The sequence below is a fragment of the Equus quagga genome, chromosome 2 (genome assembly GCF_021613505.1).
Source record: "Equus quagga isolate Etosha38 chromosome 2, UCLA_HA_Equagga_1.0, whole genome shotgun sequence".
Classification (NCBI taxonomy): domain Eukaryota; kingdom Metazoa; phylum Chordata; class Mammalia; order Perissodactyla; family Equidae; genus Equus; species Equus quagga.
In genome coordinates, this window is record NC_060268.1 from 59,629,538 (window position 1) to 59,657,429 (window position 27,892).

General features: G+C 52.0%; 1 protein-coding gene across 1 annotated transcript in view; it reads right to left on the reverse strand.

The window, feature by feature from the left end:
* The window catches only part of MEGF11 (multiple EGF like domains 11), a 325,951-nt gene that overhangs the window by 159,181 nt on the left and 138,878 nt on the right, over nucleotides 1–27,892 (reverse strand). The window contains exon 5 of the mRNA XM_046654139.1: nucleotides 6,199–6,291. Coding sequence (XP_046510095.1) covers nucleotides 6,199–6,291 — 93 coding nt within the window. The remainder of the gene's footprint in view (nucleotides 1–6,198; nucleotides 6,292–27,892) is intronic.

Consider the following 27,892-nt stretch of genomic DNA (forward strand, 5'->3'; position numbering starts at 1 on the left):
CTCTATTGTAGTGAAAAGGCGACCCACAGAATGGGAGAAAATGTTTTCAAATCATATATCTGATAAGGGATTAATATCTAAAATATATAAAGAACTCCTATAACTCAACAACAAAAAACCAAACAACCCAACTTAAAAATGGGCAAATGACTTGAATAGACATTTCTCCAAAGAAGACATTACAGATGGCCAATGAGCACATGAAAAGATGCTCGACATCACTAATCACTAGGGGAATGCAAATCAAAACCAGAATGAGATATCACTTCACAACATTTAGGATGGCAATTATAAAAAAAACCCAGGGCTGGCCCCGTGGCCGAGTGGTTAAGTTCACGTGCTCCGCTTCGGCAGCCCAGGGTTTTGCTGGTTTGGATCCTGGGTGCGGACATGGCACCGCTTGTCAGGCCATGCTGAGGCGGTGTCCCACATAGGACAACTAGAAGGACTCACAACTAAAATATACAAATGTGTACTGGGGAGGGGACGGGGGTTGGGGAGAAAAAGCAAGAAGAAAAAATAAAAGATTGGCAACAGTTGTTAGCTCAGGTGCCAATCTTAAAAAAAAACCAAAAAACCCCAAATAAGCAGAAAATAACAAGTTTTGGCAAGGATGTGAAATTAGAGCCCTTGTACATTGCTGATGGGAATGTAAAATGGTGTAGACACTGTGGAAAAAGATATGGTGATTCCTCAAAAAATTAAACATATCACCATATGATCCAGCAGTCCACTTCTGGGTATAGACCCAAAAGAAGTGAAAGAAGGTCTCGAAGAGACGTTTGCACACCCACATTCACAGCAGCTTATTTGCAATCGTCAAAAGGTGGAAGCAACTCAAGTGGCCATTGATAGATGAATAGATAAACAAAATTAGGTATATATGCAATGAAATATTATTCAGCCTTAAAAAGCAAAGAAGTTCTGACACATGCTACAACATGGACGAACCTTGAAGATATTGTGCTAAGTGAAATAAGCCAGTCACAGAAAGACAAATATTGTATGAGTCCACTTATATGAAGTACCTAGAGGAGTCAGATTCATAGAGACAGAAAACAGAATGGCGGTTGCCAGGGGCTGGGGGAGGGGGAATGTGGAGCTAGTGTTTAATGGGTGCAGAGTTGCAGTTGGGGAAGATGAAAAAATTCTCTAGATGGATGGTAATGACGGCTGTGCAACAATGTGGATGTACTTCTTGCCACAGAATTGTACACTTAAAAATAGTTAAAATGGCAAACGCCATGTTATTTACATTTTACCACACAAATCTCTAGCAAACACATACCTTAGCTTTGAAAGCACTGACCTAAAGGGTCCCAGGCTCATTTAAGAGTGCAGGTATATTTCTGAGCTGGTAAACACTTAATTTTCATCTGCAAGGAGAGCTGAAAGCCTAGTCAGCCAGGGGTCCCACAAACCATTCAAGACAAGAACACATTTGACTTGGTAGAAACTGCTCTTGGTCGTGACCCAACGTGGTTCCTGCTGCCTTTGTTACTCAGGCCTGCTGTGCAATCCTGCCTCGTGTCCAGCATCGGGGGTAGGCGGTGGCCATACAGCAAGACACTGTGTAGCAAGCATTTACTGTCCTGCACATTCTCCTTGCACGTGGATAAAACCAGTTCAGTGGAATCTAAGAATGTAGGAGACGGTGGAAACATGGAGGAGCAGCTTCTCTTTCATGTCTACCCCAGCCCTTCTCGGGAAGCCAGAGACGAAAACCAAAACACCATTCTATGGCCCAGAACCCAAACTGCAAAGGACCATGGGATGGAAGGCAGAGAGGCAGGACCCAGGAAATACAACAATTAAATAATACAATGAAGGCTTAAATTTCCAAGTTGATTCTTGGGTATCATTTATAAAAGTTAACAGGACATATTTAATTTAGGAATTGGCTCACGTCCTTCTCCTTACAGCTGAAACCTCATAAATGAAATATACTGGATCATTGCCCAGTGCGGAAATAAAAGTTATGAATAATGTTTCTATCTCAATCATTGTCAGTGGTTTAATATTCCTAATTACTTTAAAAAGCTAGATATTCAATATAGGAAAACTTTTTTCTTTTTATCTCCACTTGTGAGATTAGTGCGATTTAATAAGAGTCACTCTGTCGTCTTTATTCAGTGTAAACTGACATTTCATCCTTTCACTCTTCATTATTATATGGGATGGAGGTTTATGACCAAGCATGCAGCTACTCTGTTTCCCCACATTGGTCCATCTAACACCTCAGAATTATCCACATTAGCTGACATGTTTACCTACCAGGCAAATCAGCATCACCTCACTTCCTTTATGGAGCAGAAAGAAATTAGTCCAGGTCTTAAAGAAATTAGGTTGTGGGGTTAAGTCTGTATAAAAATGAAAAGTCCCCCACCCCCACCACAGTACTGGGTCTGTCCCCTTTAACTCTCAAAGTCGTAAATCCCCTGGAAGCCACAAAGGGCAGGGCAGGGGCGGGCTGTGGGATGATGGATCTTTATAACCCTCCTGCCTCTTCCAGGAATTGATCCTAAGAAGAAATTGGGACAAGTGGGCAAAGATAGATACACAAGAAGAATCACTGCGGCATTTTTACTCAGGGCCACCGTCCCTCATCCACATGTCCACCATACAAAAATCTCTAAAAAGTCCAAAAGGAATTCGTTTCTAAAGTTTGGCACCAAAATTCATTTAGAGGCAAAATCTTCATGGAACTGATCTGTTGTTATATATCGTCTATATGTCTCTAGATGTGATCAGTCACATGTCAATTCAGAAATAGGACCATGTTTCATCCCAGGGGGCTGCCCAGGCCCCACCAGGGGTATATGTCATATATGATATAGTCACCATATGCCTTTCCAAACTCTGAAAAAATCTAAATTCTGAAACCAACAGGCCCCAAGGATCTTGGATAAAGGATGGTGGGCCTAAAACTGAAAAATTAGAAACAACCTAAATGCCCATCAACAAGAGACTAATGAAATACTTTTGGTAATCCATAGACTGAAATTCCATAAGGGCATTAAAAATTTAAAGGGAGATTCATGTTATTGACAAGGAAGTGAGTACATGACATAAATGAGTGCAAGTTATAGAATAGCACATACATTTGATCTAAACAATAGAAGTTGTCTGCAGGTCTAGCTCTCAGTGGAAACGTGTAAAGAAATAACAGGGAGGGCAAGCACCCCCATGCCAGAAGGGGGTGTGTATTTCACCTTTCATCTATACTCTTGGTGCAGTTTGAATTTTTTTTAATGACATAATTTTCAACTCAGAAAAAAAAATAACAACAAGGATGATGCTTTCAATTAAATAACAATCAAGCCTTCCCTGTAAGAGTGTCACATGTGTAGACATGTATACGGACAGATCCCATTCAGAAATCTCCAAGATACACTCTGCACTGAGCAGGGCACCCATCTCCTGGGCACGGGCCCCACAAAGCCCCTAGGCACTGCAGAGTGCACACAGGCACACAGGCATCCAGTGGCACAATGGCAAGCAGGCTCAGATTTCTTGGAGTAAACCCAGTCACAACTTGTGTCCCACGGCTGATTCATCTACCTCCACAACAATATCTTGGGGCCGCATCTTTCAAGCAGATCCCTCCTTCCCGTGTGAGCAACTATGTCTTCTCATCAAAGTCCTATTTCAACCTTAAGCTGTATTAACAGAGGTTGAGCATCCAGAAGGAAGGAGAACATAATCATTATGAGTTCAGGTTTAGGACCCAAGCTTTTGCTTGGTCGATAGTCCCAGTTTCATCATTTACTGGCTGTGTGTCTGATGAAAGTTCTTTAAGCTTTCTGTGCTTCAAATTTCTTATCTGTAAAATGGGGCTAATAATAATTCCTTCACCATAGGGTTATTGTGAAGACTAGAGGAGAATATAAAGCATCCAGTGCGCAGTAAAATTCAATAAGCAGTATCTATCTCTTTCATTACTTTTCCACACAAGCCTGCAGTTGCATAGTCAGATCTAAGAATGATAGTTTAAGAGGAATGAAGGCCCCAGCCAAAATGGAGAGAAACCTAATGGGGAAGGCAGTTCAGACCACATCACATGAGAAATAAAGGAGAACAAAAACTTGGGGAAGGAAGTGATCACTGTCTTCCGATACCTGATGGGCTGACTCATGGAAAGGGATTCTGATTTCTTCTCAGTGCGGCCTCAATGGCTATTATCAACTGCTCTAAGATCACTGGCTTCCCACACACAGTCTGTGGCCTTGTCCACTGAGTTCCTTGGGAGAATTCCAGACACGGCAAGAATGTCATGGTAGGTTGCTCAGCACCAGGTTTAATGAGTGAATGGGGGGTGAAATCAAGCAGCCCGGTTTGGTACTGCAAGTTAGTAAAGTTTCTTCCCCACGTGCATGGTAAACTCACTCTGGAGGCCAGACTTAGTCTAACCTCCTAGTCCTGTTCATCGAGTGCCGCCTTCATTCCACCTCCTTCGCTAGACTGGAAGCGCTGAGAGAGACAGACCACGTCTGAAAGACCCTCCAGGGCCCACCCCACTATCCAGCACAGTCCAGCACAGAGTGAGCACCAAACACACTTGCACTCACTGGTGGTTTATATGCACTCGGGACCCCCAGGACTCAGTCTGTATTTCAACCTCCAACAGGCTGGATAATAATCCAGCAGCAGCCAGCACACCTGTCCCAGGTGGGCTCACCTAATCCAGGCTAGATGGTTCTTCATCAAGGACTCATTGTAAGCAAAGTTACACAAAACAAAACACAGACAAGGGAGAAAAAGCTCTCAAACATTTAAGCCAACGTGTTTCCTGCAGTTGAAGTCCACAAAAAGCCACCTTGAACACATTCCTTTAACCCAGGTGTCCCTCAGGTTTACTTTTCATTGTCTGGAGGAGTCCCTGGCCTGTTTCTCAGGCCACCTTGAAGCAGTGAAATAGGTGGGGGGAGGAGGCCGCCATGGTCACTGGGGGTCCCAGTGCATTGGAGAGAGTCACATGAGCACCCAAATAGATCTTGGACTCCCCGAGCTGAGATAACCACTCAGGCTCAAGACAAAACCACATCCAATAGCCTTGCTTTGCCTGGTAGGTTCTCATGCACTGTATAGACAGGGAGGCTCCGGTCAAGGCCTTGGGAAAAAAGACCACAATGAGATGTTTGCACTCCAGCAGAGAGAGTGGGAGAGGGCAAGGGCACCACATTGGGCCAACAGGGACACACCATTACCTTCCAAGTTATCCTGACCACTGCAGTCACTATGGGACAAGGCTCCCAAAGATGGGTACATAATGGGGGTTAGAGCCCTCATGGATCAGCTTAGCTTTGTTACCTACTTGAGGCACAATGAAAAAGACTCTACTCCAGCTCAAGGAAGGAAGAAAACTGGGCAGCAACGCCAAGCAAGGGCTCTTTGAAAATCAAATAAGACCATGATGTTAACCAACCATTGATTGCAAAATGTGCAAAGGAAAGGGTGTCATCTGTGAGTATTCAGGGGAAATGAGCCAGAAGGAAAGGATTTGTCTTTAACTAGGCTCTTGGCAGAGAATTCCCCGAGCAGCTGCCGAGTGTACCCTGTGGTCTCGGTGGCCAGCCTCACAGTAGAGACGATGTCCCAGGCTGCTGTGGGTCGCTAGGTCTGTCCCAAGAGCATCCACCTCACTCCAAACTCACCAGTAAGGCTTCCCCAGGGAATATGAACTGTCTGCCTAGAGAGATGTAGGAACATGGTGACCCACCCACACGAGTGTCCCATTCTCCTACCTTTGGGGACACAGAGGCATCTCAGTGCCTGTCAATCTCATGAATCAGCCCCAAGCCTCTGTGAGCACCCACAAAACTGAGCCTTTGGACCAGCAAAGCTGAGGACCAGGCTTTGATCACAGTGACCTCCTGAGTCTGCTCCCTTGGGTGGCATCTCAATTTCACATCAACCCTCAAAGACCATATCTAGAGGTATTTCATCAAAGTCAGAGTTGTACAGATGACTCCACAACTCCCCACACACACCATGTCCCTCCAGACCCCTGAAACATTACCCCCAGAGCCCTCCACCCCTAGTACCACCCTGTACTAAACTGCAGGTATGTGTCCTCCCAGATGCCCAAGCTCGCCGAGGCAGCCCCAGCCCAACACAAAGGATTCAGAATGTACACGGCACAGCCCGACCCAAGCCAGAGCCAGGGTGCCACCCAACCCCCGAAGACCCCAGACTCACCGCTCGAGCAGTCGGGCCCTCCCCAGCCGGGCTCGCAGTGGCAGGTGTCTGGGGAAACGCAGCGGCCATGCACACATTCCTCCGTACACAGGGCTGCAGGGGGCGGGGAGGGAGGGAGGAAGAACAGAGACAGACAGTGAAAACCAACCATTTGGTCAAGGAGCATAAACCACTTGGCAACCACTCCCCGGGGCCCAGGGTTGCTCAGAACGCATCACTGGCTTTGGGGAAAATCAGGCTACTCCTGACCTGAGTCATTTAATTAACTCCAAAATACATCCAACAAGAGTGTGCTTCATCCCAGCCCAGTTTCCTAAAACGAAACCCCAGCCCGAGAAATGGCAGCCTTGGTGACTTTTCAAGACTATCTCCTCCAAAGTCTAACACTCGGAGACCTTCCACAACCCCGCCCCCTAAATCCATGCTCCCACTCTTCCCATCAGCTCAGGAAATGACCTGTCCCGTCCATCTTTTGCTTTCCCCAACTTCTCTCCGCAAAGGTCCTGAAATTTATCAGGTTGCCCGAAAAGAAGAGGTTCCCCTCCCGTTTCCCTCACTTTCCTGCCCTCCTCCCTCACCTTCCTGCCCTCCTCCCCAAAACTCCCTATTTTGGGGCTCTCAAATGTCAGCAAATTTGCAAAGTACACAAATGCCGAGGAAAAAGCAACAGCTAATTATAAGAAAGTAATTAAGAGAGACATCCACGATGATGATAATTGTAATTAGAAAACGCCTGGCAATTTCTTATCACCCAGTCAAATGCTGCAGCCTCCCGAGTGGGGAGACAAGAGCAGCAAAGTTTCCAGCAACTGCTCCAGCGCCGAGAAGGCTCACTGGCAGCAGTGTGGGGAAGGGAGATTATTTCTCTCTTCCTCTGACATCCGCATTTTCTCAAGGTCATCCCTTGCTCCTCAGAGGTCTGCCCCACCATCTAATCCGTCAGTGAAGGAGTACAGAAAAACCCCATTTGCCACCTCTGCAAGCTGGGGAAATTGGCGGCTACCATCAACCCTGTCAGTTTCTTAGACATCATCTTTGTTCATCATCTTTGTTATCTATTTTGTTATCTGTCCCCTGCTGGGCCACACTGGGGTCTCAGGTCAGCGTGGCGCCAGTAGAGCCCTCCTCTCTGCTTGGTCTGGCCTGGGTTGGGGGAGCAGGTGGCCCCTGATAGTGAGGGCTAGCCACTGACCTTCAAACACCCACCCTGCTGCCATGTCCACTGCCTGGCCTGAATGCCCCCTGGGAGGGCACTGTTAGGGTGGACAACAAAGTCCATTTTATGGTTGGTGTGGGGTCCTCTGTTCCCTCCCAAACACAGACGTTTACCCTGAAGCTGTTGCCTTAGCTTTGCCCAAGCCCCCAGGCAGACTGAGAAGAGCCATTTCAGATGCCCCAGTGTTCAATGGTCTGCAGTCAGCTTGTCCTCTGCAAGCCTGGGATGTAGTGTGTCTGGGGAGAGCACTGGCACCTGAGTCCTTCCCATTTGTACAAGTGGCTTTTGGAGAGAGTTCTGGTTTGCGCTGAAGACTTCCGCAGCCCCTCACTTGCAGCTCCAGGGAGCAGCTGGGACTACCAACTAAATCCACCTCTTGCTGGGGAACCAGGCTGGACCCGGACCCCAGTGACCAGCTCCATTTAAAGCCACAATGAGCTGCTCACCCAGCTGCTAGCAAGGCCCCAGCTGGTCACCCCCACTGCCCTGGTTCCCTCTGGACTTTCCAAACAAACTCAAATGGGTCAATGTTCCCAGTATGCACTGGACAATAGGCATCCATCCCCTGGCTCCCCATCGGAGGCCAGCCCCTCGGCCCAGCCAGCTCCCAGCCCTGGCCTCAGTTGCTCCCTCCTTCCCCCATCCCACCCCTGTAGGCTGAGGTCCCAGCATGCTCCACAGCTGGGCCTGCCCACCTTCTAGCAGACCCCTCCCTCAGCTTGTCAATGAGCTCACCACACCTCCAGTTGCTTTCTGACTGCAGAGAGCAACACCTTGATCCTGGGGGAGCAGAGGGAGCAGGCAGTGAACCGTGAACCTGCTGAGTGTCAGGGCTCGAAGATACCTCAAGAAAATCAGGTCCAACCCCTTCATTTTATACAGGGAGAAACTGAGGCCCGAGTGTGTGGTGCCTCATGGACAGCGTGTGGCCTCTAAGCCAGGGAGGAAGGAGCTCAGGGAAAAGACTCGTGGAGACAGAGGCCTCTGAAAGTGGAGGGAGGTGAGAGGTACCCAAGACTATGGAGCCGCCATGTTAGCCCCAGGCTGGACATCCTCCCCTGCCCAGACGGCTCGGGGTGGGGAGGGGGGAGACCGGCCAGAGGGAACAGCATAGGGGTGCTATGATTGACCCCAGGAGGGTGAGAGCTGGAGACAGAGGCCAGAGGAGCTGCTTCAACTCATTGAGGGCCCTGCAGGGTGGGGCTTGGAGCAGCTCAAGGGAGGGGGGAGGGAAGTCAAGGGAGGAGGGAGGAGGACCACCACCCAGTGCCCCACCAACCCTCTCTTCTCTCTGGCCCTCTGACCCTAGTGACCTGACCACTGCTACCTCCTGCCCCCTCTCCCTAGCTGAAGGGGCCTTTGGGTGCTCTGAGCAGGGCTCTGTGCTGGTCCCTCCCCAAGTCCCAGGGGCCCTGGCTCAGCCCTGTATCCAGCACACTGGCTCCTGGCGACCCTACACAGAGAGGACAGCCATCCCACCAACGCTGGGCCTGACTCCAGGGATGCGGTTGCTGTCCCTGTGGTCCCTCCAGATCTCCTTGTCCCCCAGTCCTCCTCGTCACCCTGGTATCATGCCTGGGCTATGTGCTTGTCAAAACTTCAACCCACTCATACTTCATAGGTGTTGTTTGAGACAGCAAATTGAGGCTCAGCTGGCCACATGTGGCAACTGGGCCTATGTTTGTGTACCTGGGGGAGAGAGGGGCACGGGACAGGGCTGCTGCAAGGAGAGTCTCCTGAGGAAGGATGGAGGTGAGACTCTCCCTGGGGCAGGGGTGCCACGCTGACCCCAGACCCCAGTGTAGCCCAGCAGGGTCAGCCCCTCCACAGAGGGCTAGGGTTTATACCCAGCCATTCCTACAGCGTGCAGGTCCCTTAAGTTCTTTCTGACCCCAGCCTCTTGTGCCAGCCGACCCCCTAGGAGGGGCTGAGTTAGAGTTCTGCCTCTTTCTTCTCTGGCTCCTGTAACTCTAAATGGGGACATTTCATAGAGTCTCTTTCCACGCTGCACACCCACCTGCTGTCGTGGACAGAATCAGAGGCCGGCTTTGACATGACAGGCTGTGTCACTGACGGCCAGGCCCCTCCCTGCCCCACGGAGAAACTTGAACCACTGCTGTCAGCTTGCCCCACCTACCACCCTGCCTAGAACATCTACCATCTAGAGGCATTTTCAGCCAGAAACAGCACAGCACGGTGGTTAAGAGCACAGACTGCATCTGGAAAGCTGGGTCTGGACCAGCGATGCCGCTTAGTAGCTCTAGACCTCGGGCAAGTTACTGCCATCTCTGTGTCAGTCCCCATCTGTTCAATGGGGGACCGTGACAGGACTTGACGAAGTACCTGGAATGGTGCCTGGGGTGTGGTACGTGCTCTACGAGTCTTGCTATTGTTATAGGAGGGTCTCCTCAGACCCGAGGCAGGGGCCTTGTGATGCCTGAGCCTCTCTTAGCCTCCAGACTCAGGCCGTCTCCCCCACTCCCACTCTTCCCCAAGGTCCTAGACACATGGGGTGGGCTGTAGGGCCCTGATGACAGACCCCTGTTTGGGGACGGTTCCCTGGAGAGCAGCCTCATCTACTGGGCCCGGACTTGATGTCTAAGACAGATGACAGCTGCTACCATTTATTGCTGCTTCCTGTGCACTACCATTTTCTGAGGACCTACTATGTGCTGGGCCCTGGGGCTGTCATGCATGCTACCTCATAGGCCATCCCAGCACACCTTGTGGGAATTGGCTATGTCAGCACCTGTCTCTCCTTTGAGGATCTCCAGCCCCTCACGCTACCTGATACACAGTAGGTGCTGTTTGTGGGTCCCATGAGAGAGCCTCCTGGCCCGGGAGAGAGCACCAAAGCGCATGCAGGGAGGTAGTGACTATCTTCCCTGAGCTCAGTCACAGAGATCACCAAATCTCTGGACTCTGACCCTTGGCTCAGGCTGTTTCCCGGTGATGGGGGTCTTGAGGGATGGTGGTGTGGGGGTGAGGACACCTGGATTTGTGTCTACCAGCACCTATCTCAACGATGTCAAACAACTCACTTTCCTCCCGGGGCCCCGCAACCTCACCTATAAATGGAGACAGAGATGAGGTCTGAAGTCCCGCTTGGCTAAGAATCTCCCCTCTCCACCCGCCCTGCCCCCGTGGCTGTCATCCCACCCACCACCTCCAGGAAATGCCTGGATTGCTGCCATTACTCTAGTCCCCCTTCCTGGCCCCCAAGCCCCATCCCCTTTCTATGGCCTAGTAAACCTCAACTCTTGACGTCACAGGGACCCTGGTTCCTGCCCCCCATTCCTTTGGAAAGGGCACTGGATTAGGAGCCAGGGGACCTGAGTGTGAGTTCAGGCTCTGTACTACCTGACACACGACTCAGCAGGTGGCTTCCCCTCTTTCTCCTCTGTAAAACACGACACCCTTAAGGCTCCACCCACTGCTGACAACCCTTGATGCTCCTCTCGGACCCAGGGCTGTTCTGGCTCCCCCATGCCACCTTATAGCAGCCAGAAGCTTGAAACGATTCCACTGGGCTCCCTAGCCCTGAGTCACCTGGGTCACCAAGACCAGGCACAGCCTCCATCACCCAGCTCCACCAAGAAGCCAGGAGGGCTTCAGCCACCCCAATTTGTATATTCCGGAGGGTGAAATATTTTCCCATCAGAACCCCCCCCTCCATCCACACAAGGGTCCTCCTGACCAGCCCAGCCCATGGAGGCCTCTTATTCCTCTGAATCCCGTGATTGGGGGTGGGGGGTGGGGGGAGGGCGGGGCAGGGGCAGACGGGCATTTGGTGGTATGTCACGCATTTGGCCTCCTGCCACTTCCCCCTTTAGCATGGGTTCATCTGGTCTCCGCAACTAGACCGTGAGCCCCTTGAGGGTAAATCCAGGTCTTAACATCTCCAGGTCTCCCCAGGGGCCATGCCTTACAGATACTCCACGTGGGGCTTTGGTGATGCTTGTGAGCGCCCATGCTTTGCAAGGGACACTGAGAAGCCAGGGGAGAAGGCTCAGGATGCAGAGAGTGTGCACACGTAACCTGTGAGGCTCACGGGAAGGTGGGACTGGGGGGCTGTTTAGCCTGGAGAAGGAGATACTGGGGGGTGGGGGCAGGTCACAGTCAGCTGACCCACTGAAAGGCTGCTAAGGAGAGGTGGGAGCCACTCTGTCCCAGACAGAATAGGGACCAAGGGGCGCATGGGACATGGGGGCAGATTTCAGCTTAACCTAAGGCAAGACCTTCTAACACCTGAATGAGTTCAGCAGTTGAAATGGCTGTTTCTATAGGTAGGAGCAACCTGTCACTGGGAACGCTCAAGCAGAGCATAGGGGACGTACAAATGCTGGAGGGCAGGGCTCAGTCAGCAGGCAAACTATGGCGCTCGGGTCAAAGCCTGCCAGCTGCCTATTTCTGCAAATAAAGTCTTGTTGGCGCACAGTCACACCCATGCATTGACATACCGTCCACAGCTGCTTTTCACTACAAGGACAGAGGTGAGTGACCGCAGAGACTGACGGTCAGCAAAGACCAAAACCTCTACTACCTGGGGCTTTATGGGCGGAGGGGCCTCCCGCTCTAGAGGGTTCCTGGTTCGGTGGGAAATTGGACATTGTGGGTCCTTTAAGGTCCCTTCTCCACTTCATCCTTCTATCATTTACTCACTCCCCAGTATGACCAGATGTAAAACAGAGCCCAAAACGTGCTTAGGAAATACTAGACGGTGCCAGCCTCCTTTCAGAAGTGGTACTCTGGGTCCACCCAAGGAACAAGGGCCATCAAGCTGGGGAGCATAACCCTGCAGCTGCCACAGATGCTGACTCGGCACCTTATTTCAGCCCCTGGTTCCTCCTGGGGGCTGGGGACAAGGAGTATGGATGATTTAATGACCACTTGTGTTCCATCGATAGTCTCGCTCGAGTAGACACTAGTAATCGTGTGAGTGAAAAACAGCCCATGTGACAAATCCTTTCTCCTTGCTGGGCACTCAGCGTCCAGGCCCCGTTTCATCCTCCAGGCAGGGGTTATTACTACCCCATTTACAGCTGGAGATCCAAACCACAGAAAGGGCTAAATAATTCGTGCCAATTCCAAGAGCTACCAAGAGGCTGTGCGAGATGGGTGTTTCTCAACCTTTTTCCCTTATCACCCCCTGCCCCCAGGAGCCGTTTGAGACATTTTTCCTTAATCACCCCTCCTGTGAAATTCTCATACCACAGATTCTCTAATACTGTATGTCCGTTTATGTGCTATATGTACATCTGTGCTTTACACGTAAACGGACTGAGAACCAGTTTTTACCCTGTGAGAACGCATGTGTTGGACACTTTCATTTGTCCCTCCAGGTCACTCCCTGCCCTCCTCCACCCTTCTCTGTGCCCCGAGAAGCTGACCTCCATGGACTGCATTAAGGGGCCTCCTTGCCCTCTGGCTTCTGGATGGGTTTGGTCAATAGGAAACACCAGCAGGAGATGGGAGGCTGGGCAGAAGGTGAGGCAGGGCCACAGGTTGGCAGTGGCAGTGGTGGTGGGCGCCCCCCCCCCAACCCCGCCGCTCAAGGTCCCAGGGGGCTTCTTCTGGCAGTGGCTTTCCTCAGTTGCTAGCCCTTACTGCTGCACCATCTCCTGTTGGGGTCCCTTGTCCCTTCCCACGTCTTTATAAACAACCTCTCCCCAGTTAACGTGCCATCTGTTTCTTGCCGGAACCCAAACTGATCCAGTGGCCAAGCCGAGGTTTGAACCCACATGTGTGTGTTGCTAAAGGGCCTGCTCTTAACCACATGCTCTACCACCACTGGACCACAGGTTGAGATAAGTAGGTTCGAAGGCCAGATCTGTCACCAGCTTGCTGTGAGAACTTAGCCAAGTCCCCTCCCTCCTCTGGGCCTCAGTTTCTCTGTCTGTGAGCTGAAGGGGTCTGATGACATGATCTGAATATTCCTTCCAGCCCTGGGAGTCTAGACCTCCAGTGCAGCGGTGACTGACTTTTTCGCTCACTGTCTCAAGCCAAGTTTGAGGAGAATCCATTCCACAAATGCAGGCACAGAGCTTGACAAGGGAACAAACGTGTTCTGAGGTGCAGATTTGAGGCCAGGGCGTCAGGCCTGGGGCAGGGGTGAGCCTGCACAGCAGCCCAGGAGCCACTGTGGGGATCTGGGCGTGGAGCAAAGGGGGCGCGGTCAGACTTGGGGTCTCCTCTGCCAGCAAACCGCCGAGACAACACTGGCCCGGCCCTGACCAAGGTGTCCAGTCTGCCGTCCCTGGCTGGTGGTGGACCCTCTGAATAAATCCTCGATCCTATTAGCATTCCACCAAGACAGCCCTCAGCCCCTGAGGTGTTCATGGTAATGTATTTTGCCCAGCGTTTGCAAATGTTCTCACTGGTTAATGGAACTATAAAAATTACTTACATGAAAAGGTCAAGATAAATAAAGACAACTTCCATGCTCCCTGGCCAACCAGCCTGATACCAGCTAGGACAAAAGGCGGCTCGGGAGCCAGGGAAAGACGGTGTGGCCTCCCAGAATTCTGCAGTGTATGGCTTCTGGTGCTTCCCCGGAACCCAGCTTCCCCAGTGCTCCGAGGCCCATTGCTCAGTCCTCCATTAGCATTCTTGGCAGGAGCCTCAGATTAGGCTGTCATTTGATTCAGCTTGGAAATAAAATGACCTACATCCAAGTGGGCCCAAGTGCCGATGCCAAAGTGACACACCTAACACAAGTGATTCTGCCACAGCCAAGGTGGAATGGCACGTGTGGGGGGTGGGTGTGTATGTGGGGGTGTGTGTGTGTGTCAGAGAGTCACCACAGGGAGTTCTAAAACAACTCATCAGATGTGCATCATTCGTTCCATTTATAATTACGAGCCTGGTCTCCCCTCCACAGCCAGCAAGAGCCAAAACGGCTGGCCCTTCCTCTCAGCATGTCTCGAGTTGGCTTTTAATTGCCGTGGTCACATCTGGCTCTAAGACGTGAACAGAAAAAATCACTTCACCTGCAGGACATTAAGAGCCAAGCGCTCTCCTGGCCTGGGGCCTGCGGGCCTGCTGGTCCCCCCTTCTTCCTAGTAGGAGGTTCTGGGGAGGCTCGCAGGCGACTCAGGATGGATAACCAGGGGTGTGCCACCCCCACCCAACCTGCCAAGCTGGCCCATAGCCACTCATCTCAATTCGGGAGGCGCCCTTGCTGAGTTTTATTCTTTGGCAGTGGAGCGTTATCTGAAAGCTTGTGTCAGTATTCTGCCACTTATTAGCTGCATGTCCTTGAGAAACCTGTCTGGTCCTCAGTTTCCTCATCTATAAAATGGCTGTTGACTTGGAGAGTTACTGCAAAGAGTAGATGAGTTAATTCTATGTGAAGCACCTAGGACCAGAGGTTAGCTGTAATTGTTGCTGGTGGGCTGGTTTTCTCACGCTGCTGTTATTTATATTCCTCTTCCCAGCACCGGCCAGGGGAGCTGGGATGCCATGGCCCCAGAGCATCCTCAGGTTCATTGCAGAAGATGAAGGAATGGCCTGAGTTAGAACTGAAAGGGATTCCTCACTCACCCGGGCAGGGCAGGGAGGGGAGTAGGTAGCCCTGGGAACAGTGGAGGTCAGGGATTGGGGGCGAGGACGGAGGAGACACAGTCCTGGTTCAGCTCTCTGGGGAATCATAACTTACCCAGGGGAGTGCCCTGCTGCCTGCTTCCTCTTCTGTTCAGAGAAGAGGAGCACAGAGCAAAAGGAGCCACGGTCCGGCTGCCAGCCCCTTCTCTCATAGAGGACTGCTGGCTGTGCTTCTGCGGTGGAATGTGAACCTGGGCAGGGTGAGGGACCTGTAGCCTCATGTCCCCCCGCTCCTGTGCACCCTCTGTTTATGTGTGTAGATACCTATCCACACTTGCATCCTCTTGACAAGTGCTCCCCCACCTCCTGCCATGCGCTGGGCTCCCTGAGCGGGGCTGATGGAGAGGAGTCCAAAACGCAGAAAGGGCCAGGCCTGGCCCTGCTCCTGGGGCTCCCAAGCAGTGACTACGCCACCTGCCTCCTCTTGAGCCCTGCCGCCCGATGAGCACCCCACCCCCGGCCCATAGGAGCCTGAAGCGTCCCTCAGAGAACTGTGCTCAGAGAGGTGAGGGCTGCACTCCGATTCCCACGGGCTAGGCCTGGGAGTTCAGACAACAGACTCGGGAGCCAGCTGGTCTGGATTGAAGTGTTGGCTCTGCCACCTCCTAGTTGTCTGACCTCAGGCAAGTTACTTAGCTTCTCTCAGTTTTTTCATCTTTAAAATGGGGACAATGGTCCTCTGCTTTATAAGTTGGTTGCAAAGCTAAATCATTAATACAGGTAAACTGCTTAGAACGGTGCCTGGCACAGGGGAGCCTAGCTATTAGTTTTTTCAAGGTCATCTGTTCCATCGCCCTGCCTCTGAGTAGACACTCATTTCAAAAGCATTTATTAAGCACCTACTATGTGCCAGCCACTGTGCTAAGTGCTAGGAATACCATAGATAAGTGACAGTCCCTGCTTTCTTGGTACCACAACGTGACAGTGGGAAAGGGAGGCAGCACCTGAGTGGGTGGGTGGGCGAATGAGTGAGGTGGTGAGCAAGGGCACTAGAATGTTACCGGTGCTGCAGTCACAGCAGTTCAGAGTCCAGGGTGGGCCCCAAGAGAAGGTAGGCAACCTTCTGTAAGTTGGGGACAGGGGAAGGGCTTCACAGAGAAAGTGGTGCTCACCTGGACGTTCATTCACAACACATTCATTGAGCTCCTACCATGGGCCAGATACAGCACAGCTCCCCCCACCCCGACTCCCACAGACCATGGAAATCTTGCCTCTTAGGGTTTCCTGCAGGAAGAAAACTTCCTTCACCTTCCTTCTCCTGGCCCTCTCACCTCTCCTGCCTTGGCCCTCCCTCCTGCCCCTTCCTCCTGGACACATGGAACTTCTTCTGGCTGTGAATGAGCCCCAACCCTCCCCGCCCTGGGCCTTCACACAGCCTAGAACGCCTTCCACAGCCCAGCTCTCTAGCTCTCCCACCACTTACTTCTGCTTGCCCTTCATAATAACTCGGATGCCACTTCCTCCAGGAAGCTTTCTCTGATTGCACTACCCACCCTCCTGCCACCAGGCTGCGTTAGGTCCCCTTCCTGCTCCCACAGCATCCAGTTCATCCTATAGGCCACAGTGCTGACTTCTACGTGCTGCTTGTCTGTCTCCTACAAGCTCCATAAAAGCAAAGAATGGGCCTCTGTAGTTCATCCTTATGTCCCAGCACCTAGCACAGTGCCTGGCACATGATAAGCGCTCAGTAACTACATATTGAATGAATAAGTATCTGCATCTGCAAAGGATCTCTCCCCTCTCCCTTCACCCGGAGCCTCACCTGTCACTAACGTGGGCCATGCCTGTCTGGTCAGGGTTGAATACGTAATTCAGCCAAGAGACTAATGCCCAGCCCCAAATCCCCCCATGGCAGGACAGTGAAATGCTCTTTAGAAAAATTCCAGTGACTCTCCAGCTAAAAGACAAGGACTGTTTCAGCAAAACCCAACCAGAAGGATTTCAGTCTGGAATTTGGGCCTTCCTATTCCAGCCTGGAGTCCCGGGGGCCATCTATCACCAAACGCCAGTGTCAGATCACAAACTCCCCTGGGGACCTCTCTTGTACCACTACCAATCATCGCAAGATATTAGCCTGCCTCCCGTGGCTTGCCTCGGCATAGCTTAACTGTTAATAATTGTTTATCAATTAAAATGGTCAACTTGTCAGAACGTCCCTATCAGGTTTCCACATAAAGCAATTACGTCCAACCACTGGGGCTGATAAAAGCCCCAGCATCGCAGTCAATTCCCTTAATCGATGCCGCAGGCCCCAGATCTGCCTGTGGATGCGCCTGGTACCCTCAGCCTTCCTAGTTTGTAAAGGATTTTCCCGGCTGAGTTGTTCAAACCACCAATTCTGCATTCCTGCAAGGAGCAACAGCTTTTCAACTTGTTAATGATGTTGGAGCATACAGCCTAAGTCAGCAACCCCCAGCACACGACCCAACAAAATCTCTTTTTCTAGGTCTTTTTTTCCCCATTTGACAGATGCCAGGCTTTCTCCAGAAAGACACATTCCAACTGATTGATTTTTTCCTTTGGGAAATTGATCCTCACCACCTACAAGGAAAGCAAAACATGAGGCTTGTTGAGAATTTTTTGAATGCTCTAATTTAAAAACCAGTGCCCTGGTTCTGCCTTGAGACTTGCCCCCCCTGAGGAAGCAGCTGGCCTCTTCTCACGGACGCATGTGACCGAGTCCCAAAGGAGGGGGCGCTGGGAAGACGGGCAGACGGATGGATGGGGTCCGCCACTTGCCCTCCGTTAGGGAGGCCCCAGACAGAGGGACGTGGTTGAGCACCTGGGCTTCAGGTGGGACAGACCTGGGTTCAAGTCCTGGCTCTTCCACTTGGCAGCTCTGTGGCCTCGAGTCAATTAAAATGACCTAACAATAAGAAGCCTCAGGTTCTCCATCTGCGAACCTGGACCAATAGCATCACTTAAATAAAAGGTTGTTGTGAGGGGCTAAATAAGATAATGCATGTCCGTGCTTGGCAGAGTGGGCTCTGAGCAAGGGCCCCATAAACCCCAGCTCTTACCACCGTGGTTGGTTTTGGAGGAGGCAGCACATTCTCAACACTCAAACTTGCTGAACTCAGGAGCCTCGGCACGTACCCAGAACCACAGCGTCCCAGGGCAGGAGGGGCCAAGTAGTAAGAGTCCTACTTCCACCACCCTGTCAGGTGCTTGGAGCCCCTCTCCCACATCCTGCACCAAACCTTTACCGAGACACTTCCACTAGCAGGGAACGCAGCCACCCTACTCCAACCTCACTCAACTGCATCCACGTCCTCAAGTGAGAAAGGCCCTCTCCAACCTCCGGGGCTTTGCACATGCCATTCTCCTCCCAAAGACTCTCTTCCCCCTCCCCCTGGCCTGGCTAATTCATCATTCACCTTAAATGTTGCCTATTTAAAAAGCCATCCTTGGCCACCGTGGATCGGTTACGTGCTCCTGGTACGTGCTCCCCTAGCACCCGCCTTCCCCATCACAGCACAGGTCACGTGTCACCGATTTGCTTGCTTCACTGTCTTGAACACTGGACCAGGAGCCTGTGGAAGGAGGATGCTGTCTCTCTCTCTTTCCCCATTGAATCCTCAGGTCCAGCACAGTACGGCACGGAGAAGAAGCTTAATAAACATCTGCTGAATGTGTGACTCAGTGAAGCCCCTTCCATTTATGAACAGCTCTGATTACTAGAAAGCTTTTTGCTTCTGAGCTGTAAGCTGCCTCCTCGAGATCTGCCTGGGTTTGTGCTGTCTGCCCTTTCCCGCTTCCCAATGGACATCTCATCCTGATTCCATGGGACAAGCCTGTAGGGGGCTTTTCTCTGATGAGACTGAAGCAGATGGGAGACAGAGTGACAGGAACTCACAGCTCCTGCCCACCCATGGAGCAGCGTCCTTCCTTCCTTCCAAGTCAGTCTTTTGTCCTGGGGACTGCGGCCAGGCTGCTGCCAGTGACCGCCATGAGGAAGCCCACCCCAGGGTCTGTGAGCGCCGTCACTGCTCCCCTCCCCAGCAGCGAGCAGCCCGCGGTCCCGCTGGTTTTAAATCTCATTCCGACGGAGCAGCTAAATCAGGAGCTACTTAGCACCACTGATTTAAGACTTTAATAAAAATCATGCAAAGCGGGTGGGAAAGGCGGCTGTGAAGGTCACTGTCAGCTGCTGTTCCCCACCCTGTCTCGCTCCTGCCTTTCCTGCTAGCGACTTTTCCCAGCCTGGGGACTCCTTGAATCCCACAAATGAGAGAGCTGGTGCTTTATGAATAAGTCCTCATCAGAATTGCATTCCTTGACAGCCTAGGCTGATTTGTCTCTCCCTGAGTCATGTTTAGGAATTTCCCGCCATCCCTGGATTCAACACTTTTTGTGGAGGGACTCTAACATCCCTGGCCCGAGTGTCCTGAGGCCTCTAACTCGGTTCCAGCTCGGTGGTCAATTTGTCACATGGACCACTCACATCCTCCACCTGGATAAGGTGGACTCTCGGAGCTTCACCGTCTGACGTCCTGTGGGCGGGCAGTTGGCAGTTCTTCCTGACTCGAGTTTAGAGATGTGCATTCCCATCCTCCTGACCAGAACCATCCCCTGATCCAGGGTCAAGCCCTGAACATTTCCTTACATTTCAAATAACTCTATTTGAACATTCAATGCTTTAGTAACTAGGGGGAAATGTTTTTTTTAAATAACCTCATTTTTCAAATCACCATCGCCTGGCCCACAGCTTCTAAGTGGCAAAGGCAGGACTCAAGCGCCTGGCTGTGCAGGCCCAGAGCTGGTGCTCCTGTCCACTCTCCCACACGGCCTCTCTAGCAGACCAGGCCTGCAGGGTGGCCGGACAATGGAGCAGGGCTGGCACGTGGGCTGGGGGAGCCGGGAAGGCTTCCCTGTGGAGGAGGAAACCCCCAGTGGGGTGGGTGGACCTGGGCAGACCGAGGTCTTGGCAACACAGTCCCGACTGGCTCTCTCCTCTGACTCCAGTGGTCAGAGCAGACTCACCTGCCTCTCCCAGTTCCAGGGCAAAGAACAGGCCATCATCCTGGCCCTGGTGACCTGGGATGGGGAGCAGACTTCCCCTTCTGTCCTTCCCACCCTGCCCCAACTCCCCTCCACTCTCCTCACCCCACCCTGCCCTGGAGCAGCCCTAAGCTTTGCAAAGAAATAGCTGAGATAAGAATGGGCAGGGACTCTGTGCTCTCCCAAATATTTCACGCACAGGCTTGTCTCTAAATCTTTGGGAAGAAGCACTATTCAATATGCTTGTGCTTGAGAAAATGACAAACGCCAAGGTCACTTATGGCAGCACTGTCAGTGACAGCAAAAGCTTGGCAATAACCTAAATGTCCATTCACAAGGGAAAGGGTAAACAAAGTATGGTACAGCCTCTCAGTGGAATACCATGAGGCCATAAAAAGGAATCAGAGAGCTCTTTGCATAGTGATAAACACAAAGCTAGGGCTAAAATGAAAAAAGTAAAGGCAACACAGGGTTTCGAATATGCTACCACTGGTGTAAAAATGAAAAAGTATAGGGAAAGAATGTATATACAGGGGCTGGCCCCGTGGCCGAGTGGTTAAGTTCGCGCGCTCTGCTGCAGGCGGCCCAGGGTTTCGTTGGTTCGAGTCCTGGGCGCGGACATGGCACTGCTCGTCAGACCACGCTGAGGCAGCATCCCACATGCCACAACTAGAAGGACCCACAATGAAGAATATAGAACTATGTACTGGGGGGCTTTGGGGATAAAAAGGAAAAAAATAAAATCTTTAAAAAAAATAAAAAAATAAAAAAAAGAATGTATATACATATTTCCTTATATATGCATAAAAAGCGTCTGGAAAGATACACAAAAACTAGTACCACTGGCTTCCTCCAGGAAGGGGGGACCGAGAAGGCCTTTATATTGCATCTCCTTTTGTAACTGTGAATGTGTTTTCTGTGCAGAAAATAAATACCTTCAAAACTGTCAAAAATAAGGCACACTCTGCAAAAAGCCTCTGCTAACATACCACAGAATCTTCTGGTAGAGGAAACACATTAGTGTCAAACTTATTAGCCCCAAGTGACAGTGACTGTTAGCACAGCGGGGCCCTGCGGGATGGGACTCGGGAGTGACAAGCTATGAAGAAGGTTTATTCAAGTCAGGGGCCAAACCTCGGCCACTGCCTTAGGGTTGTTCTGCTGCTGAGTTAGGGCCCGAGAAATCACCTCTCCAGTAATCACCTGGTCTCTGTCACCCCCAGCCCCGCCCAGGATAACAGGAGGCCCCCCAGGGTCTCCGCAGGCCTGGGGGAGGCGTGAGGCCGCAGAGCCAGGGCAGTGGCACCTGCTCCAACTTCCCAGCAGCTGCTGGTCTCAGCACAACCCGGAGAGCGCCAATAACACACAACGGCACACATTCCCCGAGATGACGTCACTCCTGTATCACTGAGAGGAGCACTGATACTTGCAAATAAGAGCCTTTTCTCCCTCATTCCAAGCTTCATTAATCTCATCTTGTAAGAAGACTTCCTTCTTCAGACCCCTTCTTTCTCCCTTCCTCCTTCCTCCTTCCTTTTTGAGTATTTCCTTCTCTCCCACTGCTCTCGTTTACTCTCCCACTTTCCTTTTTTCCACTTTCTTTCTTCATTAATTACTTAATTTACAGCCCTGCTCTAAGCATCTGCTCAGGCCCAGAAGTCACAAGCTTCCTTCTTCCTTCCATCTCCGCGATGATCTCGGCATCCAGCCCTGGTCACTCCCACTCTTTGTGGGGTTTGGATTGGGACAAAAGGAGAGAAGAGGAGAAGCAGGGCAGAGGCTGCAGGATGTGCCGGGCTGGCCCTGTCATTTCAGGTCAAAGCACCCAGGGGAACCTGCAGGGGAGGCAGCTGATGGGACCCCCAGCATGGTCAGCATCAGCAGGAAGGGACACTGCATTCCAGCCGAGAGCAGTGGGGCGACACTGCTGGTGAGCTCACAGCGGGGTGAGCATCTTCTTTGGGTCCCTGTACCCCTTCCTCTCTGCATCCCACGGAGGAGCAATTTCCCTCATGGGATATGGGCCGATCCTTCCCCTCCTGCTGTGCATCCACCTTCCAACCTTTTCTTCAAGGGTCAGCCCAGGCCCCTGCTCTGGAGGCGTCCTGCCTGGAACCCAGCTGGCAGGGAGGGCACACTCAACTTTGGATCACAGTTCTGGTGACACCTGGCTCCTAACCAGCTCAGACTCCTTACAAGGTGGACCCAGGCCTTTTCATCTATGCCCTGCTCTCTCCCCCAGCCCTGATCTGCCACCTAGCACAGTATTTACAAAGGGAAGAAATTTGGCAGGTATTTACAGAAAGGAAGGAGAAAAAGGATGGAGGGTGGGATGGAAGGAAGAAAGAAATGAGGGAGGGAGGAACTGAAGAAAGACAAAACAGATCTCTGCCTCTGAATTTTCCGAGCATATGATAGTTACTATTCATCTAGCACTTTATAATGTCTAATGCACATTCATGTTTCCATTTCATCTGCTTTTCTAACTCCCCTAAAAGGTAGGCAAGCCAGGTCTGTTATCATACCCACTTTAGAGATGGGGAGACTGAGGCTCAAAGACGTGAAGGCACTTGCCCAAGGTCACCCAAGCCTGAGCTGGCCGAGAGCCCAGTTCTCCCTGCTTCACGCCCCTGGCACTCGGCTCAGCCCCTCTCCTTACCTGTAGCGTTCTCTTGGCCTGACTCCTAGCACAGCTGTCATGATTAATATCGCCTTGCATGCAGGGGGCTCATCTCACAGGCTGGGCTATCAGCCACCGGAGGGCAGAGACCCCCACATGATGTTCCTTCCAGGGCAGAGATGCAGCCCAGAGCCTCACACTGCATAGTGGCCAGGGGGATTCTTGCTGGTTGCCGAGCTCTGAACGCAGGCCCTGCTGCAAGGCCCGTGGGCAGGGCGCTGTGCTGGAAGGGAGGCCAGGAGCCCATGCCTCCCGCTGTGGGAGGGGGCCCACAGCACGTCTGGCTCCCCTGATGCTGAGGACACCTGCTTCCAGAAAGCAGGAAGCCTGTAAAGGCAGGACACTTACTTTCCCCTGAGGGGAGAAAAGTGTAGGCAGAGTGACAAGGAATTCAGCCCCTTAAACACATAAATACTGTTGCTTCTTCCACCCTCTGTCCCAGAGCGCTCACAGAGGGCACAAACGGCATACACTCAACAAAACATTTCACCAAAACAATAAGAAACAAGCTCGGGCCCAGAGTGGTGATGTGTGGGTTGCCATGGAGTCCAACAAGCCCTCGGAAGGTGGCAGTCAGGGCTGCAGTTCACGTGCTTCCGTGGCTCCCCACACACCCACGTGCAAACACAGTCCACGGCCCCTGCTCCACCTTCCTCCAGGCCCAGACTCAGGCCTCCCAGAAGGTAAGACCAACCAACCCAGAGTCAGGAGACCGGGCTGTGTGACCTTGGGTGAACGCTTCTCTGAGCCCCAATTTTCTCAGCTGGAAAATGAGGATGAGGTCTTGCTTGCCACAAGGTACACGGATAGAATAATAAGTGCTTTGCAGAAAATACAAGGTGTGGTAGGACAGCACAGTGGTTAGATTGTGGGCCCTGGAGCTGGGGTTCTTGTGTTCAAATTTCAACTCCACCGCTTACCAGCTAGGCAACTAGCTAGTTACTAGGGCAACTCACCAAACTGCTGGCTGCCTTCTTTCTCTACATGCTTGTAAGAACAAGCCGCTGGCAGGCACTTTAGGTAAAGGCAGACCCCAGCTTCAGCAAAGGGAGGGGAAGGGATGGGGTGGAAGACAGCCTGAGGGTAGGTCTCAGTTACCAGAGTAGCACACATCTTCCCAGCACTTCACAGTTTCCAAAGACCCTTCTTTCCCATGATCTCCCGTGTTTTTCTGCTCCCCTCCCCACCTACAGTTCATAGCCAGGATTGTTTGTCAGGTGGAGATGGATGAGAACCCCAAGCAGCTCAGAGGAGACAGCTGACTTGACCAAGGTCACACAACAAGTTAAGAGCAAGGTCACAGCCAGAACTCAGTCCAGCAAAGCCTACTTTAGCTGGACCATGTGCTGGGCACAGAGGTACCAGAACATCCTGGAAAAGTCACGATAGAGAGGGAGCCAGAGGTCAAGGGGGCATTGCCCCACAGCACGAGTCCTATTCCCATAAAGGGAAGGGGTGAGCCCCCCAGGAGTGCACAGAGCAGCAGCCACCACTCCCCAGCCTGGCAGTCTCAGGGCAGAGCACTCCTATCTGCAGCAACAATGATGCCTCCACACCCCCGAGCTCTGCGCCAGGCTCTTGCCTGCGTTGGCTCCGGTCAGCTGGGGATGCCAAGGCCAGGGGTTCTATTCCCATGGGAGCCGCACAGGATCTGACCCAACCCACCTCTTCTAATGCTATCCCCTGCCACCTCCTCCTCCAGCCCCCTGCCCATCACCATCTTCTCGTTTCCTAGATGCATAAAGCTCCGTGCCACCTCAGGGTCTTCACCTAGGCAGTTTCCTCTGCCAGGAGCTCCCTCCCATCCCCAGGCTTCACTACTCATCCTTTAGTCCCAGCTCCACATCCTGTTCCTGGAAGTCCCTATCCTCCATCGGAAGGAGGTCTCCCTGGCATTGGCCCTCATTACCCCATGTTCTTCTCCTTCACGGCACCCATGGAAAATGTCATCCTTGATTTATCTGGGGGGTGACTGTTGAAAGCCTGTTTCTCACTAGGCTATTAGCTTCATGGGGGTAGACCCCCATCTCTTTTGTTCGCCCCTGAACATCCACCCCCTGGCCCCAGCACTGAGTACAGGCAGCACCCAGTACGTGCTGCCTGAATAAAAAGCAAATGAATGCATTGTTTAGACATTTGAGTAGGCAGGCAATATATGTTTGTTAAACGGATGATCCTTCTTCTGAAAAGGTGCAGTAATTACTGTCATAAGGACACTACCAAAATAAACACGTTCCTTTTCCTGCCCCTCCCTGTGCTTTCATGGGATTGGATGTAAACAATGCTTTGCATTTGCATGTAACAAGGTAAAAATCTCACTCCTGTCGGATCCCACACGTTAACCTTGTGAGGTAGGAAGGCAAATGCTGCTGTCCTCAGGCTGGTGCCCAGGAAGGCTAAGTGATTTCCCCTGTTTCACACGGAGGTTGACAGAAGTATGGAGAGCAAAGCAGGGCTGTGTCACCTCTGTCCTGATCAAGCCAGACCTGCAGCCCTTCCTACATTCAAGAGGAGAGTTGAGAAATCTGGAAATGATACCTTGCTGGGCTGTGAGCTCCCTGAGTGAAGGGCTATGTCCATTTTATTAATTCCTGTCTCTCCATCATCTAGCCTAGAGCCTGGCACATAAGAGGTACTTAAAAATCAACTGCTAAATCAACAAGTGATATCTCACCTGGAAAAAAAAAGGGGGGGGGGGTGGCGAGAGGGGAGACAGTTGTATGAAAGAGAGATACTTGTTCCTGGACCAAAATAAATACCTTTCTCCCACTGAGAGTAGTCCACACTTGGGCTTCCTTATGTGAGAGTGAGTTCCCTGTCAACCAAGGTAATCAAACTGAGCTTAAACAACCATCTCTAGAGGGCTGTGATAGAAGCAGGGCCTCCATGTTGCACAGCTCCCTGGGGCTCCATTTACATATCAAGAACACGTGAATGATGGCCCACGGGCCCAGGTAGAGATTAGCATCTAGAGAGGTGAGTCCAGGGTCAGTGGTCTGCAGGGTCCCACCTAACCTTGAGAATGTGTGATTCCCTGATCTGACTGTAGAGAAGGATCAGGATCCGCTCCCACATCTCCGGATTTGCAGCTCCCAGCTCCACGGCACAGGAGGCGTGGGGTTCTGGACCAGAGCATTCCCCACTCAGCTCTAAGCCTCAGCTACTCTATTCCACTTTTGTTCTTTTCTCTCCCAATATGACTTTGCTGGAGATCAGAACACTCCATCCCCAAGTGTGAGTTCCCTGATGCCCATTGTCCCCTTGGTATATCTTCCTCTCCCTCCACCATCTGGGCACGATCTCACTCACACACAACCCCCAAAAGTCCAGCCCAGGGTGCTGGGGTGGCTGCCTCCCCGAGAGCCATCCCCCAGCACCGTAGGAGCCCTGGGGTGGGAGAATGAGGGTGCGGCTGGAAGGAGGTCCCAGCTGGACCCAGAGACACAGGAGAAGAGGCAGCCATCTCAGGAACCAGACACCTGCTTCTGGCTGCCTCTGGAGGTCCTTTGATGCAGCTGTCACTGCTCCAGTCCTCCCCTCTCAGTGGGCATGACAAGAGGAGAACTTTCAGAGGCCTCCACCCAAGGAAAAGGGAAATTCCTGAAGGAGGAAGAAGTGCGGGTGGGAGAAGGGGAAGCCAAGCAGGAAAGAAGTTCTTTCCGGCCTCAGCTTTACCGGTCAGAGGCCACTGCCACACCAGCTCCAGCACAAAGCCCGCTGGGCTTGGATCAGCTCACCAACTCCCAGGGCCAGGTCTTCCTGTCTGCAGGGAGGGGGAACCAAAAGAAAATGCCCCCTAAGAGCCAGGATCAGCCTTTCTGCTACTGGAGATTAATGAGGAAGGCCTCCAGCCTCTTTTGGGAGGGGCTGGTTTGACTTCCCCAAAGTACCCTCCTGGCAGACATTGAAATGGTCAAGAAACCCTGCTAACTGCCTGTTAGCCCCAAGGAGACAGAGACATTCAGACTCAAACCCCGCCTTAGGGGCCTTCAGGGCAACTTCCCCAAGGGGATCAAGGGAGGAGAACAGGTAACAGTGACATAATGTGACACAGAGCACAGCAGGTAAAACGGCAGAGCACCCAGAGCTTGCCCTGGGCTTCTGAGGAGAGCACTTTCTTCTGGCTGTAGAGACAGGGCCTTAAAGGTGTGTCCCCTCCCCACGGAGGGGGCCACAGGCCATGCTCCCGTCCTGCTAGGACTCCCTGGCAATGGACTCAGGCAATCTTGACCTAAGGCCACCCAGCTGAGATCAGCTGTGTGTCTCGGTTTGGGAGACCTAAGTTGGGGTATCCTATCAAGAGGCGTGGGGTGATCAGGATGGGGCAGAGCTGGCTTCGCATCAAGTCTTCAAGGGAAGAAGGCAGTGTCCTCCGCCCCGGTGTCCCCTCCCCTCTCGCCTGCATCGGCCTCCCTCCATCCTGGGGAGCTTGGAGACTAACACATTACCTCCTTGCGGAACAGAGCCCCATGTTAGTAGGAACCTGCTGGAGACCAGAAAATCATGCAGGAGACTCTCTCACGTGACAATCCCTGACTTGTTGGTGGGAGAAAGATCGCGAGGCCTTGCGCCGCAGCAATGTGCGCAACGCCTCTTTCCTAAGGTGCACACCCTCGGCTGCCTCCCCGTGGGGGGACCTGCCTCTGCCCAGGTCTGGCTAGTCTCCAGGGAAGATCCTTGGCTTTGGAGTCAGACAGACCCAAGTTCAAACCCTCTCTGCTGGTTCCAAGTCCGAGGACCTCTGGCCAGTTACTTGACCTCTCTGTGCTTCTGCTTCCTCATCTGTGAACCGGCAATAACACAACCTACCGCGAAGGACTGCTGGAAGATCAGAGGAGAACCCATCCTGGTGCGGGCACACCGTGGGCCCCACCACGTGATTCTCCTTCTGCCCTCCTCCCCCACCCCGGATATGCAGCACGTGCAAAGGAAAAGAGCTGTCACTTGGAATGAGAACACACTGGAATATATTCATCACTCCAACCAGCTGCGGATGGGAGAGAGCCACTTTAGGGAAAGGATATTAACGATTCCAGCCAACCAGAAGTTCCTCATCACCTTTAATTCTCCCAGAGGGAGCCTGTCCAGGTTGAGTTATCTTCTGTGGGAAGGAAAAGCAGCTCTGGCCCTTTTAACCTAACACGGATCATAGAGCAGAGAAAATATAACAGCCCCAAACCACTAAGCACTCTTCA